The sequence below is a fragment of the Gekko japonicus genome, unplaced genomic scaffold (genome assembly GCF_001447785.1).
Source record: "Gekko japonicus isolate JY-2015 unplaced genomic scaffold, Gekko_japonicus_V1.1 scaffold5944, whole genome shotgun sequence".
Taxonomy (NCBI): Eukaryota; Metazoa; Chordata; class Lepidosauria; order Squamata; family Gekkonidae; genus Gekko; species Gekko japonicus.
In genome coordinates, this window is record NW_015169963.1 from 8,977 (window position 1) to 23,493 (window position 14,517).

General features: G+C 52.3%; 2 protein-coding genes across 2 annotated transcripts in view; one reads left to right on the forward strand and one right to left on the reverse strand.

The window, feature by feature from the left end:
- The window catches only part of ANAPC15 (anaphase promoting complex subunit 15), a gene marked incomplete at its 3' end in the record, with an annotated part of 4,134 nt that extends 3,303 nt beyond the window's left edge, over positions 1-831 (reverse strand). Inside the window, exons 1-2 of the mRNA XM_015417555.1 lie at positions 619-831; positions 93-226 (exon numbers count right to left, since the gene is read on the reverse strand). Of these exons, the coding sequence (XP_015273041.1) occupies positions 93-212 (120 nt within the window). The remainder of the gene's footprint in view (positions 1-92; positions 227-618) is intronic.
- Positions 832-10,505: 9,674 nt separating this feature from the next.
- Positions 10,506-14,517, forward strand: part of LOC107115797 (folate receptor alpha-like) — a 19,149-nt gene continuing 15,137 nt past the window's right edge. Inside the window, exons 1-2 of the mRNA XM_015417556.1 lie at positions 10,506-10,644; positions 14,128-14,273. Coding sequence (XP_015273042.1) covers positions 14,136-14,273 — 138 coding nt within the window. The 5' untranslated portion in view covers positions 10,506-10,644; positions 14,128-14,135. The remainder of the gene's footprint in view (positions 10,645-14,127; positions 14,274-14,517) is intronic.

A 14,517-nucleotide genomic window follows, 5' to 3' on the forward strand; every position in this document is an offset into this window, starting at 1 on the left:
CCACGCACCCACCCAGCCCCACCCTCCTCCAGGCTCTGCCCCCCCTCCTCTTCCCCGCACCCACCCACACACACGCCCCCAGCGAGGCTCACCCAGGCCTGGTGCTGCTGCTCCTGCTGCTGCAGCTCGTTCTCGTCCACGCAGGGCCGGTCCAGGTTGAACCAGAGCGCCTCCGTGACTCTGGGGAAGAGGGAGGGGAAGAGGGTGGCCATGCCTGCCTGCCTGCCTGCGAAGGAAAGGGGTGGGGGGCGTGTCACCCGAGGGGGTTGCCAGCCTCCAGGCGGGGCCTGGAGATCTCCCGGAATTGCAACCGACCTCCAGGCAATGGAGCTCAGTCGCCCCTGGAGGAAATTGCACTTTTTGGGAGGGCGGTGAGGGGGCTCTACAGCATCACCCTCCCCTCTGCTGAGCCCCCTCCCCAAATCCCACTAGCACCGCCCCCTCCGCCCAATCTCCAGAAATTCCCCAAGCAGGAGTTGGTAACCCAGGCAGCAAAGAGGCACTTGGGGGCGGGGGGGCCACTCAAATGCAAGGGGGGGAGACAGAAAATGGGAGAGGGGCTCCCTGGGCACCCATGGGGGGGTCTGGTTGCTACAAACACATCCGGGTCATGCCCACCTCTGTCACGTGGCGTCTGGGTTGTCTCCTGCGGACGGAAGCGCGGGAAACGCCGGGGCCGATTCGAACTTCCGGAAATACCCGGTGATCCCGGAAGTGATTGTGAGGATTATTTTAAAAAAAACAAAAACAGTTGCTTCCTCCGAGACGCCTTCGACGGCAGTCCACAGAAATACGCCAGAAGCCAATTCACAGAAACGTCGTTGCCTTAACGAGCACTTCCGGATCGCAACGGAACAGGCTGGCCATTTATAGTGGCATAGAGTGTCAAGTGTCCAGTGCGCATGCGTAAGAAATATTCCTCCTCCTCCTCCTCCTCCTCCTCCCCCCTTTCCTGTGAGGACGGGAAATGGGCGTTTGTTGCGCTTGCGCAGTGCGATGCGCCATGTTCCGGATAGCTTTTCTTTGCGGTATAGATTTGAATTTTGGAGGGAGGGGGTTGCATTTATTTTCCTTTACTTTTAGCTTCTTCTTTTTAAAAAGATGCACATAGTTAATTCAAAATCAGTGCCATGTAAAGGTAAAGGTTTCCTTGCTCGAAAGCCAGTCGAGTCCGACTCTAGGGTTGCGGTGCTCATCTCCGTTTCCAAGCCGAAGAGCCAGCGCTGTCCGAAGACGTTTCCGTGGTCATGTGGCCGGCATCAGTGCAATGATGCATGCTTAAAATATTCGCGTACGAAAGTGTCTGTGTAAAGCGAGAGAACAAAGTTCGACGTTTTAAGACGGACAAAGTTTTATTCTGAGTATGAGCTTTTGTGTGCACAACTCACACTTTCTTCTGTTGCTCCTGACCAACACGGCTCCTTCCCACCTGAATAAATCATGCCAGCCGGGGTCTTTCAATTCTCACACTGCAGCAACTTCTCCGATAAAAATTGATCTGCCTCTGCGGTTCAAATCTCCTATTTGGGCTGCTCCCCCACCCCCATCAGTGGTTTCTGTGCATGCTCATGTAAGCCTCTGGCAACCTGGTGGGAGTGACGAAGCTACTGGAATAGTCAGTTTGGTGTAGTGGTTAAGTGCTCGGACTCTAATCTGGGAGAACCGGGTTTGATTCCCCACTCCTGCACTTGCAGCTACTGGATGACCTTGGGCAAGCCATAGTTCTGTCAGCGATGTCCTTGGAAAAGAGCAGTTTCTGTCAAGAGCTCTCTCAGCCCCAACGACCTCACAGGGTGTCTGTTGTGGGGAGGGGGAGGGGAAGGAGTTTGTGAACTCCTCTGAGACTCCTCTGGGTAGTGAAGGGCGGGTATAAATCCAATCTCTTCTCTTCTTCCATTTTATCCTCACAACAACGTTGTGTGGTAGGGTATAGGTACATGTTCCTCGTTTCCCGCAACCAAAAACACACAAAGAATTTATTCAGTTTCTCCACCATCTCCCCAATGCAATCCTTTTCCTTTCTCACTCCCTGCTCCTGATATATTTCAAGAAGTGTTTATGGTTTGGTGTAGTAGTTAAGTGCCCGAACTCTAATCTGGGAGAGTCGGGGTTGATTCCCCACTCCTCCACTCGCACCTGCTGGGTGACCTTGGGCAAGCCATAGTTCTGACAAGAGCTGTTCTTGAAAAAGCCATTTCTCTCAGAGCTCTCTCAGCCCCACCGACCTCACAGGGTGTTTTGGGGAGGGGAAGGGAAAGGAGACTGTAAGCCACGAGGTAAACAGACATCTAACCCTATAATGACCGGAGTTTAGACCTTGCAACACACACATTTCCAACAGTGTTACCTGGGAGTAGGGCTGTGGAGAGGCTGGAAAGAAAAATATCCTGTCCCTTTAATAGAAATTTCCTGTGTGGAGACGGCACCTGAGGCTTCTCATGACAGAGAAGTAAAGAACATCACCTGGTAAAGAATATCCCAGTGGGCCTCTGGTAAAGGGACAGGTGAGGCAGCCCCTTATGCCTGGATTGTGGCCCAACAGTGCAGTGCTATGTAGAGTTACAGCCTTCTAAGCCCGTTGACTTCAGTGGGTTTATAACTGTGAAAGTCTGTTTAGGATTGCGCTGTAAGTCCTCTTTTGCAGCACAGGTCACGCTGCAGGCAAAGTCCTTTCTGCTCTCAGAATCTGCCCCATCCATAAAAACATCCTCACCTGAGTGTGGGAGAAGTTGTGTCGTGTACCTATCCTGCCTGGCAAAGACACAAGTTTCCTCCAAATCAGAAATGCAGATTTCTGCAGATTCTAATACGATTGCGGGTTAATCAGTCACCAGTCTAGAACAGGCCTCTGAAATAAATGTCTCGAGGAACTGCCAGATCTATTGCAAGAAAAAGAAGAAAGAAATGTTTACAGTCTTTTAGCACAGCTTGGAAGTTGCCAAAGTAGGAAAACGCAAAGTCTGCTCCAGGTAGAATTGTGTGGTGTAGAAGTTAGAGTAGGGCGTGGAGACCTGGGTTCCAGTGTTCCCATGTTCTCTAAAGTGTACAAAGGTGACTTTGGGCCAGTCATTCTGTCTCAGTCTAACCTACCTCACAGGGTTGTTGTGGGGATAAGAGGACCGAGGCGACAGCCATGCTCACCACCTTGACCTCTTTATAGGAAGTATAAAGAAACAAAAACACAAGGGTAGACCATCAACAAATATATAAATTTCACAAGTTGCCAGTAGACACAAGTCTATTGAAACATGGTAGCATTACATCACTTTATCTGTTGTGATTTAATGGTTTTTACTGTTTTATATTGTTTTATGTATGGGCTTATGCCCCTGTGTGAGCCGCGCTGAGCCCGTTCGCGGGGAGGGCGGGGTAAAAATGCAAATAAAATAAATAAATAAATAAAATAATCAATAAATAAAGTAGAATTGGCGGTCACCGTTCAAAGACAATGGTCACAATAATGGTAATAAACAATGAGAGATTCCTCTGAATCCTTTCATGCAATAGTGTCCAAAGGAGCTCGAAGTCCACCAACAAGGCAGAGGATGTCCCGAAGAACAAAGAAACGTCTGCAGCCGAAAGACGCCCTTCCCAGGTATGCCAGACGTCTCGAAACATTCTTCCTCAGTTACGCTGCTGAAAAATGGAACCAGATTTCCACAATAGTGTAGGCACAGCTCATGTCTCCAATGGAATCCATGGTTCTCTTTGTAGGAAGAGCAGTCTTCAAGCCGCAGCTGGACGAACACTTGTCCGGGATGCTTTAGGCTGATTCTGCACCGAGCCGGGGGTTAAACGACTCAATGGCCTGAGGCGGCCCCTTCCATGAGTCTATCCTTATATTCTAGGAAGCCCTTACGGCTGGGAGGGGCATTGCCTGGTGCCCCTATCGAAAGCCTTTCTTAAAATACAGGGATGCAGTTTGCCCCCGTGTCTATTTCAGGCTGCAATTGAGTGGGTGCTTCAGGCCACAAAAGATGTGACAGAGGGGGAATACGCCTTTTGTAAGGACAACCCGGGGGGGGGGGCGACAGCAGTCCCTAAATAGTAAAAAAGGGACACCTGAAGTCCATCCCCCTGTTATGTACGCGGACCACCACCAGGGGTCCACGGCTACAGTAGGGAGCTTAGCTCCTCTAAACAATAAAAGCCCAGGATCCTGGTTCCCCCAGCATTCACCAATAGCAACTTGGCGGGAAATTCAAACCCTCCAACGGGACTGTGGGTGTGTATATAGTTGGTTTTGCAGTTCCTGTGTGAAGTACAATAAATGTGTCTCAACGCACGTCGTGGTCCGAGTCTTCCATGTGTCGAACCCAGAAAACAGATGCCAAAAGGCCTGGAATTGTCAGCTCCAGTTCATGAAATACTTGGAGATTTTGGGGTTTGGGGAGGGAAGGGAAGGGAAGGGACCTGAGCGGGGCGTAATGCCATAGAGTCCACCTTCCAAAGTGCCCATTTTCTCCAGGGGAACCGATGTCTACTCAGCGGTTCAAAAGCTGAGCAAGTAGATAAATGGGTACCTCCCTAGGTGGTGGCAGCAAAGCAGAGCGGCAGAGGAAGAACGGTGGAGCTGGCGGCAGGTGGCGGCGGGACGATCCGGCAAGAATATGGCAGCGAGTCGACATCAGGCAGCAGGCGTTCCAGCCGGGGATTGGTCCAGAGCCGCAGCAACGCAGCGACACAGCATGGCCGGAGCCAATCGGACAGAGGCCAATGCAGCAGTCGTCGAGCAGTCGTGGACTGTGGGAACTACCCCGGAAGGAGCCGCTGCAGAGCCACAACGAGGCAGAACCCACCCTGAGGAAGCCGCAAGAAGAAGAGTGAACAAGAAGCTAGCAGGGTGCCTGGTAGGCACTCACCTTCCCCTATATACATTGTGTGGCCCTAGTTAGGAAAGTGTAATATGCCCTTGTAAAACCGCTCAGAGCCTTCGGGATGGAGCGGTATAGAAATTGAATTTGTATGTATGTCTGTCACCTGGAGACCAGCTGTAATCTCCAGCCGCCACCTGGAGACTGGCAACCCGACAAAAAAGCCAACGGGACCAGTGTCTTCATCAGCTGCAGGAGAAATAAAACGTCAGCTAAAAACATCAGCCTTCTCTACCTTCTGTCTCACATGCATGATTTGTAATTTATCATGTCCGAGTTTGATTCTCCACTCCTCCACTTGCAGCTGCTGGATGACCTTGGGCAAGCCACAGTTCTGATCAGAGCTGTCCTTGAAAAAGAGCGGTTTCTGCCAGAGCTCTCTCAGCCCCACCTACCTCACAGGGTGTCTGTTGTGGAGAGGGGAAGGGAAAGGAGTTTGTAAGCCCCTCTGAGACACCTTTGGGTAGTTGTTCAGTCGCACAGTCGAGTCTGACTCTTTGCGACCCCATGGACCAGATCACGCCAGGCCCTCCTGTCTTCCACCGTCCTCTGAAGTTGGCTCAACTTCATGTTTGTTGCATCTATGACACTGTCCAACCATCTCATCCTTTGCCGTCCCCGTCTTCTTTGACCTTCAATCTTTCCCAGCATCAGGGTCTTCTCCAGGGAGTGCTCCCTTCTCATTGGGTGGCCAAAGTATTTGAGCTTCAGTTTCATTATCTGGCCTTCCAGGGAACAGTCCGGGTTGATTTCTTTTAGGATTGACTGATTTGATCTCCTTGCAGTCCAAGGGACTCTCAAGAGTCTTCTCCAGCACCATAGTTCAAAAGAATCTATTCTTCGGCGGTGGGGTATAAATCCAATCTCCACCTCCTCCTCCTCCTCCTCTCCTTCTTCCTATCTCTGGGGTCACGAAAGTCAGGGTGAAACTAGGTTGATAAGGGAGGCCCAGGAAGCTCAGCTTCAGAGCCTCTATCTGTTTAGAATGTGATAAATGTATAAAGATTCCAAAAGGCAAAAGTCATGTGAGGCCAAGGTCATGCACAGAGATCTCGGTACCCAAAGGCCACAGCACTTAGCGGAGTTCTGAAGCCTCCTGGGAAACAGAACTGAAGATTCGACTACAGAGGCTCATTGCTATAGAAATTAAAGTATCATAGCAGTACCAGAGGTTTAGCAGAGGACTGAAGCTCAAATCTGGTTTTTAAAGTTTTATCAGCATTCTGTTTAGGATTTTATGTTTTTTACATTTGTAGATAGGAACTCTCAGTCTGGGGCAAGGGATGCTCTGTCTTCTTGGTGCTTTGGAGGGGGGGTCAACAGTGGGAGGGCTTCTAGTGTCCTGGCCCCACTGCTGGACCTCCTAATGGCACTGGTATTTCTGGCCACTGTGTGACACAGAGTGTTGGACTGGATGGGCCTTTGACCTGATCCAACATTGGCGTCTCTTATGTTCTTATGTTCTCAAGTTCAAGAGGAAAAAAGGTAAAGGTTCCCTTGCTCGAAAGCCAGTCGAGCGGGCTATAAATGTTTGCATAAATAACCAGAATAAATAAATCCAGCCATCTGGTAAAGCTTTATTCTGGCTTTCCTCCAGCGTAGTCAGGCAGTTTTCAAGTGAGGAAACCGAAGGGACTGCTCGCTCATGACTGGATCGTCAGAAACACAGAATGCTACAGAAGGGCACGAGAAGACATGAGCCGATCCTAAGTATTTGCCGATCCTAGGCATGCTTTCACTGCTACCTACATCCCAGAAGACAGGTTAAGATGCACCTGTAGGGGGTGGGGCTACCCATTTAAGGCTGGAATTTCATCGTGAAGTGACTTGGGAGAAGACCTCTTTGGACACAGCAGGGCTTGTGAGTAGGGTTTCAGCGCTGGGTACCTGGGGATTTGAGGGCGAAGCCTAGAAGAGTGGGGTTGAGGGAGAGGGTTTCCAGGTCTGTGTTGGAAAATACCTGGAGACTTTGGGGGTGGATCCGGGAGAGGGAGAGGGAGAGGGAGAGGGAGAGGGGAGGCCAGCCTGGTACAATGCCCTCCAAAGCAGCCATTGTAGGGAGCCAGTTTGGTGTAGTGGTTAAGTGTTTGGACTCTAATCTGGGAGAACGGGGTTCGATTCCCCACTCCTCCACATGCACCTGGCTGGATGACCTTGGGCAAGCCATAGTTCTGATAAGAGCTGTCCTTGAGAAAGAGCAGTTTCTGTCAAGAGCTCTCTCAGCCCCACCTACCTCACAGGGTGTCTGTCTGTGGTGAGGAGGGGAAGGGAGAGGATTTTGTGAGCCGCTCTGAGACACCTTTGGGTAGTGAAGGGCGGGGTATAAATCCAATCTCTTCTTCTTCTTCTTCTCCTCCAGGGGAGCTGATCTCTGTCAACTGGAGATAAGCTATGAAAGTGGGAAATCTCCAGGCAGGGGCAGATTAACCATGAAGCAGACTAGGCACATGCTTACGGCACCAGGGCCAAAGGGGGCACCACAAAGTTGGGAAAAGGGTGAAAAGCTTAGTTTGTATAGTATATTGTGTTATCATCAACGGTCCCTCTAAGTTATGGGGTCCTGTGAGCCAAAATTCTACTTTGTGAGCTGCTGGCCTCAAAGTCGTGAGCGAGCGATTTGGCTGCTGCATAAATTAGTTTCCTCTGGAGCCCTCCTTCCTGAGCGAAGACAAAAAGTTGTGAGCTGGAGGCTGAAATACTGTGAGCCAGCTCACACTAACTCAGCTTAGAGGGAACACTGGTTGTCCTATGAATAATTTTTTGTATTGCTGCAACCTGCATTGTATAGCTCGTCAGACAGGTCAAGAACTAAAATGGACTGGGGGTCAGTGTGGAAAGGAGGGGGGCACCAAGATTGGTCAGTGCTTAGGGCACCAGTGAGCCTTAATCTGCCCCTGTCTCCAGGTTCCACCTGGAGGGTGGCAACCCTATTGAGGGAGGGGGGAGAGACCTTTGCAGGGTATCGGGCCACGCAGTCCATCTTCCAAAGCAGTCATTTCCTCCTTGAGAAGTGGAATAAATGCTTTAAATAAAGATGTGATTGATGCACTCTGCAGAGTGCAGAGGGTTGGACTAAATGACCTTTAAGGTCCCTTCCAACTCTTAACAGTCTATGACTCTATGATTCTATGCATGGAGATCCTCTTTGAGAAGTGGAATAAATGCTTTAAATAAAGATGTGATTGATGCACTCTGCAGAGTGCAGAGGGTTGGACTAAATGACCTTTAAGGTCCCTTCCAACTCTTAACAGTCTATGACTCTATGATTCTATGCATGGAGAAACTAATTTATGCAGTAGCCAAATCACCTGCTCACAACTTTAATGCCAGTAGCTCACAAAGTAGAATTTTTGCTCACAGGACTCCATAGCTTAGAGGGAACATTGCCTGCAAGGTCCCTTCCAGCTCTAACAGTCTATGACTCTATGATTCTATGCATGGAGATCCTCTTTGAGAAGTGGAATAAATGCTTTAAATAAAGATGTGATTTATGCACTCTGCTCTTGCAGAGTGCAGGGGGTTGCACTAGATGGCCTGCAAGGTCCCTTCCAACTCTAACAGTCTATGACTCCGTGATTCTATGCATGGAGGTCGGTTGTCATTCCAGGAGATCTCCAGCCCCCACCTGGAGGTGGCAACCTGACTTGTGAGCGAGCCCCTCCCGGGGCCGCATGCCGGTTCTGGGCTCTCTGGACCTCCCCAGCGGGTGCAGGGGCCCTGGCTGGATGAGTCTGGGAGCCACGGAGAAGCAGGCCTCGGCGGGCACACGCTTGGCAGGCGGCAGGCAAAAGTCCGTCGCAGAGGGGGTGCCGGGAGGACACTGCTTGCGCTGACGGAGCGAAGGCCGCTCCGCTGCTCTTTGGACCCGGCTCCTTGGTGGAGGATCTCTCTGTCTCCCAGGCAGTCCCTTTAAAGCGACCGAGCTTGGCTCGTCCTCATTAGCTTCCAGAACAGCCACCCAACCAAGGGGTCTTAAAGGGGCCCTGGAGGAAGGACTTAGCAGGGCGGGGCGAAGTGCTTCTCTGTCTTCCTGGTGGACTGCTCAGGTGTGCAGGTGGGTAGAGCAGCACAGGCTTGCCCAGGCGGGGGGGGGCGGGGAGGAGGTTCTAGGTTTGGGGAGGGCCGTGTAATGGGAGGGAAGGAGATCTCATGGCCAAGCAGGGCCTGTTCTCTTCGCTTCTGTGGAATGCAAAGTCTGTGGGTGTTCAGCTCCAGGGCTGCTTGTGTGGCTTGCCAGGCAGTGTTCCCTCTAAGCTGAGTGAGTGTGAGCAAGCTCACAGTCTTTTAGCCTCCGGCTCACAGATTTTTGTCTCGGCTCAGGAAGGAGGGCTCCAGAGCAGTTTTCCCTCTAAGCTGAGTTAGTGTGAGCCAGCTCACCGTTTTTTAGCCCCCGGCTCACAGATTTTTGTCTCGGCTTAGGAAGGAGGGCTCCAGAGCAGTGTTCCCTCTAAGCTGAGTGAGTGTGAGCCAGCTCACAGTTTTTTAGCCCCCGGCTCACAGATTTTTGTCTCGGCTTAGGAAGGAGGGCTCCAGAGCAGTGTTCCCTCTAAGCTGAGTGAGTGTGAGCTGGCTCACAGTTTTTTAGCCCCCGGCTCACAGATTTTTGTCTCGGCTCAGGAAGGAGGGCTCCAGAGCAGTGTTCCCTCTAAGCTGAGTGAGTGTGAGCCAGCTCACCGTTTTTTAGCCTCCGGCTCACACATTTTTGTCTTGTCTCAGGAAGGAAGGCTCCAGAGCACTGCTCCCTTCAAGCTGAAGTAATGTGAGCTAGCTCACAGTCCTTTAGTCTCCGGCTCACACATTTTTGTCTTGGCCCAGGAAAGAGGGCTCCAGAGCAGTGTTCCCTCTAAGCTGAGTTAGTGTGAGCTGGCTCACAGTTTTTTAGCCTCCAGCTCACACAGTTTTGTCTTAGCTCAGGAAGGAGGGCTCCAGAGCAGTGTTCCCTCTAAGCTGAGTGAGTGTGAGCTAGTGCACAGTTTTTTAGCCTCCGGCTCACACACCTTTGCCTCAGCTCAGGAAGGAGGGCTCCAGAGCAAACTTATTTATGCAGCAGCCGAATCACCCACTCACAACTTTAATGCCGGGAGCTCACAGAGTAGAATTTTTGCTCGCAAGACACCACAGCTCAGAGGGAGCCTTATTTAGGAGGTTCCCGCTGACCTGGGGGCTCTCTCTCCAGCGGTTGGAGCGTGAGGCCGGCTGGATGACAGCAAGGATCCTTGGGGTGAAGGAGGGTTGCCAGTTTCCAGGTGGGCCCTGGAGATCTCCCAGAATTCCAGCTGATCTCCGGACAACTGCGATCAGCTCCCCTGGAGAAAAAGGGCTGCTTTGCGGGGTGGACTTCCCAGGGCGGGGGCTTCCAATCGCCCCCCCCCCAAGGGCTTTTATCCAGCCTGCAAGCAGGTGTTGCAGCGGAAGGAATGCAGGAGGCTGTGAGTGGGCAGGCATAGGCGGTGAGGTGTATGCCGTTGAAGGTGTCAAGAAACAGAAAGGAGATGGCTGGGGGGGGGCAAGATTAGGAGGCAAAATGGTGTGTGTGTGGAAGAGAAGGCGGAGAAAGAGATGAAGGGACGGGCCTGGGGCCTGGCGGGAGAGAGGAGGAGGAGGAGGAGGAGGGACGGTGCCTGGATTGGGAGGCAACTGGGCTGCCTTGCGGGTGCCGCTCTGAAGGCAAAGACTTCCCGGCCTCCCGAAGCGAGTGGAGGAGCGAAGGGGGAAAGGGGGGCCGCTGTCTCTGCTGCAGGTCTGAACAGCCACCGAGCCGGGAGGCGGAGTGAGTGTCGGGGAGCGTTGTGGGGGGGGGTGACCCCGCTTCTCCCCCATACCTGTTTGGTGTCTTGGTTAGGAGTGGGGGCTCTAATCTGGAAGAACCGGGTTTGATTCCCCGCTCCTCCTCCACATGCAGCTACTGGTGTGACCTTGGGTCAGTCACAAGTTCTCTCCGAGCTGCTCTCTCAAGGGCAGTCCTCGAGAGAGCTCTCTCAGCTCCACCTGCCTCACAGGGTGTCTGTTGTGCGGAGGGGAAGGGGAAGGAGATTGCAAGGCTAATCTGGGAGAACCGGGTCTGATTCCCCACTCCTCCACTTGCAGCTGCTGGATGACCTTGGGCAAGCCATAGTTCTGCCAGAGCTGTCCTTGAACAAGAGCAGTTTCTGTCAGAGCTCTCTCAGCCCCACCGACCTCACAGGGTGTCTGTTGTGGGGAGGGGAAGGGAAAGGAGTTTGGAAGCCGCTCTGAGACACCTTTGGGTAGTGAAGGGTGGGGTAAAAATCCAACCTCTTCTTCTTCTTCTAAGTGCACGGACTCTAATCTGGGAGAACCAGGTTTGGTTCCCCACTCCTCCACTTGCAGCTCCTAGATGACCTTGGGCAAGCCATAGTTCCGGCGCAGCTGTTCTTGAACAAGAGCAGTTTCTGCCAGAGCTCTCTCAGCCCCACACACCTCACAGGGTGTCTGTTGTGGGGAGGGGAAGGGGAAGGAGTTTGTCAGCCGCTCTAAGACTCTGAGTGAAGGGCGGGGTATAAATTCAACCTCTTCTCTTCTTCTTCCTCCTCCAGGTAGTGAAGGGCGGGGTATAAATCCATTCTCTTCGTCTTCTCTTCTTCTTCTCAGCCCACAAAGGGAAAAGCACCCCTTGGAGGTTTCGGAAACAGTGACTCCGTCAGGCCTTCCCCTCAGCCCTGCCGCTTCTGTGGGAAATGGAAGAGGGGATCCGGGAGACTCAGGTTCCAAAAAAAACCCCTCCTCCTGAGCCATGAACCTGTCGTCTGGGTCACCTGGGGCAGGTCACTCAGCCTGGACCACCTCGCAGGGTTGTTGTTGGTAGTGAGGACGAGGCGGTGGCGGGGGGGGTTCCAGTCTACCTCCTTGAGATCCCTCGAGGTATAATGAGGCGGGGGGGGGAGAGAGGAAACGAAGAACAAGAGACGGGACCGTAGCCGTGCTCGGTGGCTGAGGCTGGGCGTGTGGAGGAAGGTGCCGGCCAACTACCTTATTTCCTCTCTGAAAAGGGCTATATATTATACAAAAAGAATCTAATTTGTATGGAAATGTAAAATACCCCCTCCCCTTTTATAGTATTCCTTGGGGAGAAAAAACTACTCTGGCATATGATTAAATACATTTATTAGGCTTCTGTGGGTTCCCCAGTAAATCAATTGCTTTAACTCCTAGGAATCAATTGCATTCGTTTTTGGGGTAATGTGAATTGGATTTGCCTATATCCTTTATACAGTTTTTCTCTCCTGTACCTGGCATTACATTTTACAGCACACATGGCCCGGCCTGACAAAGTGAAAAAGGGTCAGGTCCAACGCTCCCTCTAAGCTTTGGAGTCTTGTGAGCAAAAATACTACTTTGTGAGCTCCTGGCATTAAAGTTGTGAATGAGCAATCTGCCTGCTGCACCAACCGGTTTGCTCTGGAGCCGTCCTTCCTGAGCGCAGGCAAAAAGGTGTGAGTCGGAGGCTAAAGAACTGTGAGCTAGCTCACGCTAGCTCAGCTTAGAGGGAACACTGGCCAGGAAGCGATTTTTCTCCAGGCCACCCGTGTTACGCAGTGGCTAGAGAAATGTGATCCTGTTTGGCCTGCGGTAAACCCCATAAGGGGTGAGCAGTGGCTCAGAAGTTAAGACGCCAAGCTGCAGACCGGAAGGTCGGTAGTTCGGCAGTTCGAGATCCGAGTGCGCCGCATGACGGAGTGAGCTCCCATCTCTAGTTCCAACTCCTGCCAACCTAGCAGTTCGGAAGCTAGAAATTGCAAGTAGATGAATAGGTACCGCTTAGGTGGGAAGGTAACGGCATTCCATGCGCCTTGGCGTTTAGTCATGCCAGCCACATGGCCACGGAAACATCTGCGGACAGCGCTGGCTCTTCGGCTTGGAAACGGAGATGAGCACCGCAACCCTAGAGTCGGACTCGACTGGCTTTCGAGCAAGGGAAACCTTGACCTTTACCTTTAATCTTAAACCCCATAAGGAGCAGACTTGGTGTTTTGTCCTGCTGGCGATCCCGTCTTTGAAATGGGTTCCCGGCAGAGCGTGCGTATGGCGAGAAGCAGCACCTGTGTTCTCCTTTGGGAGTCAGAGCCACGCATCATGGTGCTCAGTTCAGTTTGGTGTTGTGATTAAGAGTGGCGGACTCTAATCTGGGAGAACCGGGTTTGATTCCCCACTCCTCCGCTTGCACCTGGCTGGGTGACCTTGGGCAAGCCACAGTTCTGTCAGAGCTGTCCTTGAAAAAGAGCAGTTTCTGTCAGAGCTCTCTCAGCCCCACCTACCTCACAGGGTGTCTGTTGTGGGGAGGGGAAGGGAAAGGAGTTTGTAAGCCGCTCTGAGACTCATTTGGGTAGTGAAGGGAGGGGTATTAATCCAATATCTTCTTCTAAGAGCACGGACTCTAATCTGAGTGAACCGGGTTTGATTTCCCCCACTCCTCCACTTGCACCTGGCTGGGTGACCTTGGGCAAGCCACAGTTCTGTCAGAGCTGTCCTTGAAAAAGAGCAGTTTCTGTCAGAGCTCTCTCAGCCCCACCGACCTCACAGGGTGTCTGTTGTGGGGAGGGGAAGGGAAAGGAGTTTGTAAGCCGCTCTGAGACTCATTTGGGTAGTGAAGGGAGGGGTATTAATCCAATATCTTCTTCTAAGAGCACGGACTCTAATCTGAGTGAACCGGGTTTGATTTCCCCCACTCCTCCACTTGCACCTGGCTGGGTGACCTTGGGCAAGCCACAGTTCTGTCAGAGCTGTCCTTGAAAAAGAGCAGTTTCTGTCAGAGCTCTCTCAGCCCCACCGACCTCACAGGGTGTCTGTTGTGGGGAGGGGAAGGGAAAGGAGTTTGTAAGCCGCTCTGAGACTCATTTGGGTAGTGAAGGGAGGGGTATTAATCCAATATCTTCTTCTAAGAGCACGGACTCTAATCTGAGTGAACCGGGTTTGATTTCCCCCACTCCTCCACTTGCACCTGGCTGGGTGACCTTGGGCAAGCCACAGTTCTGTCAGAGCTGTCCTTGAAAAAGAGCAGTTTCTGTCAGAGCTCTCTCAGCCCCACCGACCTCACAGGGTGTCTGTTGTGGGGAGGGGAAGGGAAAGGAGTTTGTCAGCCGCTCTGAGACTCCTTTGGGTAATGGAGGGCGGGGTATAAATCCAATCTACTTCTCTCTCCTCTTTTTCTGCCTTTCAGTCCTCCGTGCCTTAATCTGACAAGCCGGGAGAAAGTCCTGCAGGGGCTCAGTTTCTGCCGCTCTGCCCTTTCTTGTAGGCGGAGAGATGGCGCCCCGGTGGCTGTGGCTGAACGTGCTGGGTGCCTTGGCGGTGGCTGGCGTGAGAGAATCGCTGCTGAACGTGTGCATGAATGCCAAGCACCAAAAAGATAAGCCTGGACCGGAAGACGCCCTGCACAGCCAGGTAGGGGCAGACCCCCAACTCGGGCCCCGGGCCGGTCCTCACATTGGCTGGGCTCCTGTAGCGGCCGGGCCGTAGGGAACGAGGGCTCCCACTCAGGGGTCATTTCGTAGGAAAAGAGGTGCAGGAGCTCATTAGCATAACCCATTAGCATAACTCATTTGCATAGGCCACACCCCCTAACCTCACCGGAAGGCAACACCCACCGCTCAGGCTCCACTGGACTCTTTTGGATTGCTAGCTATTG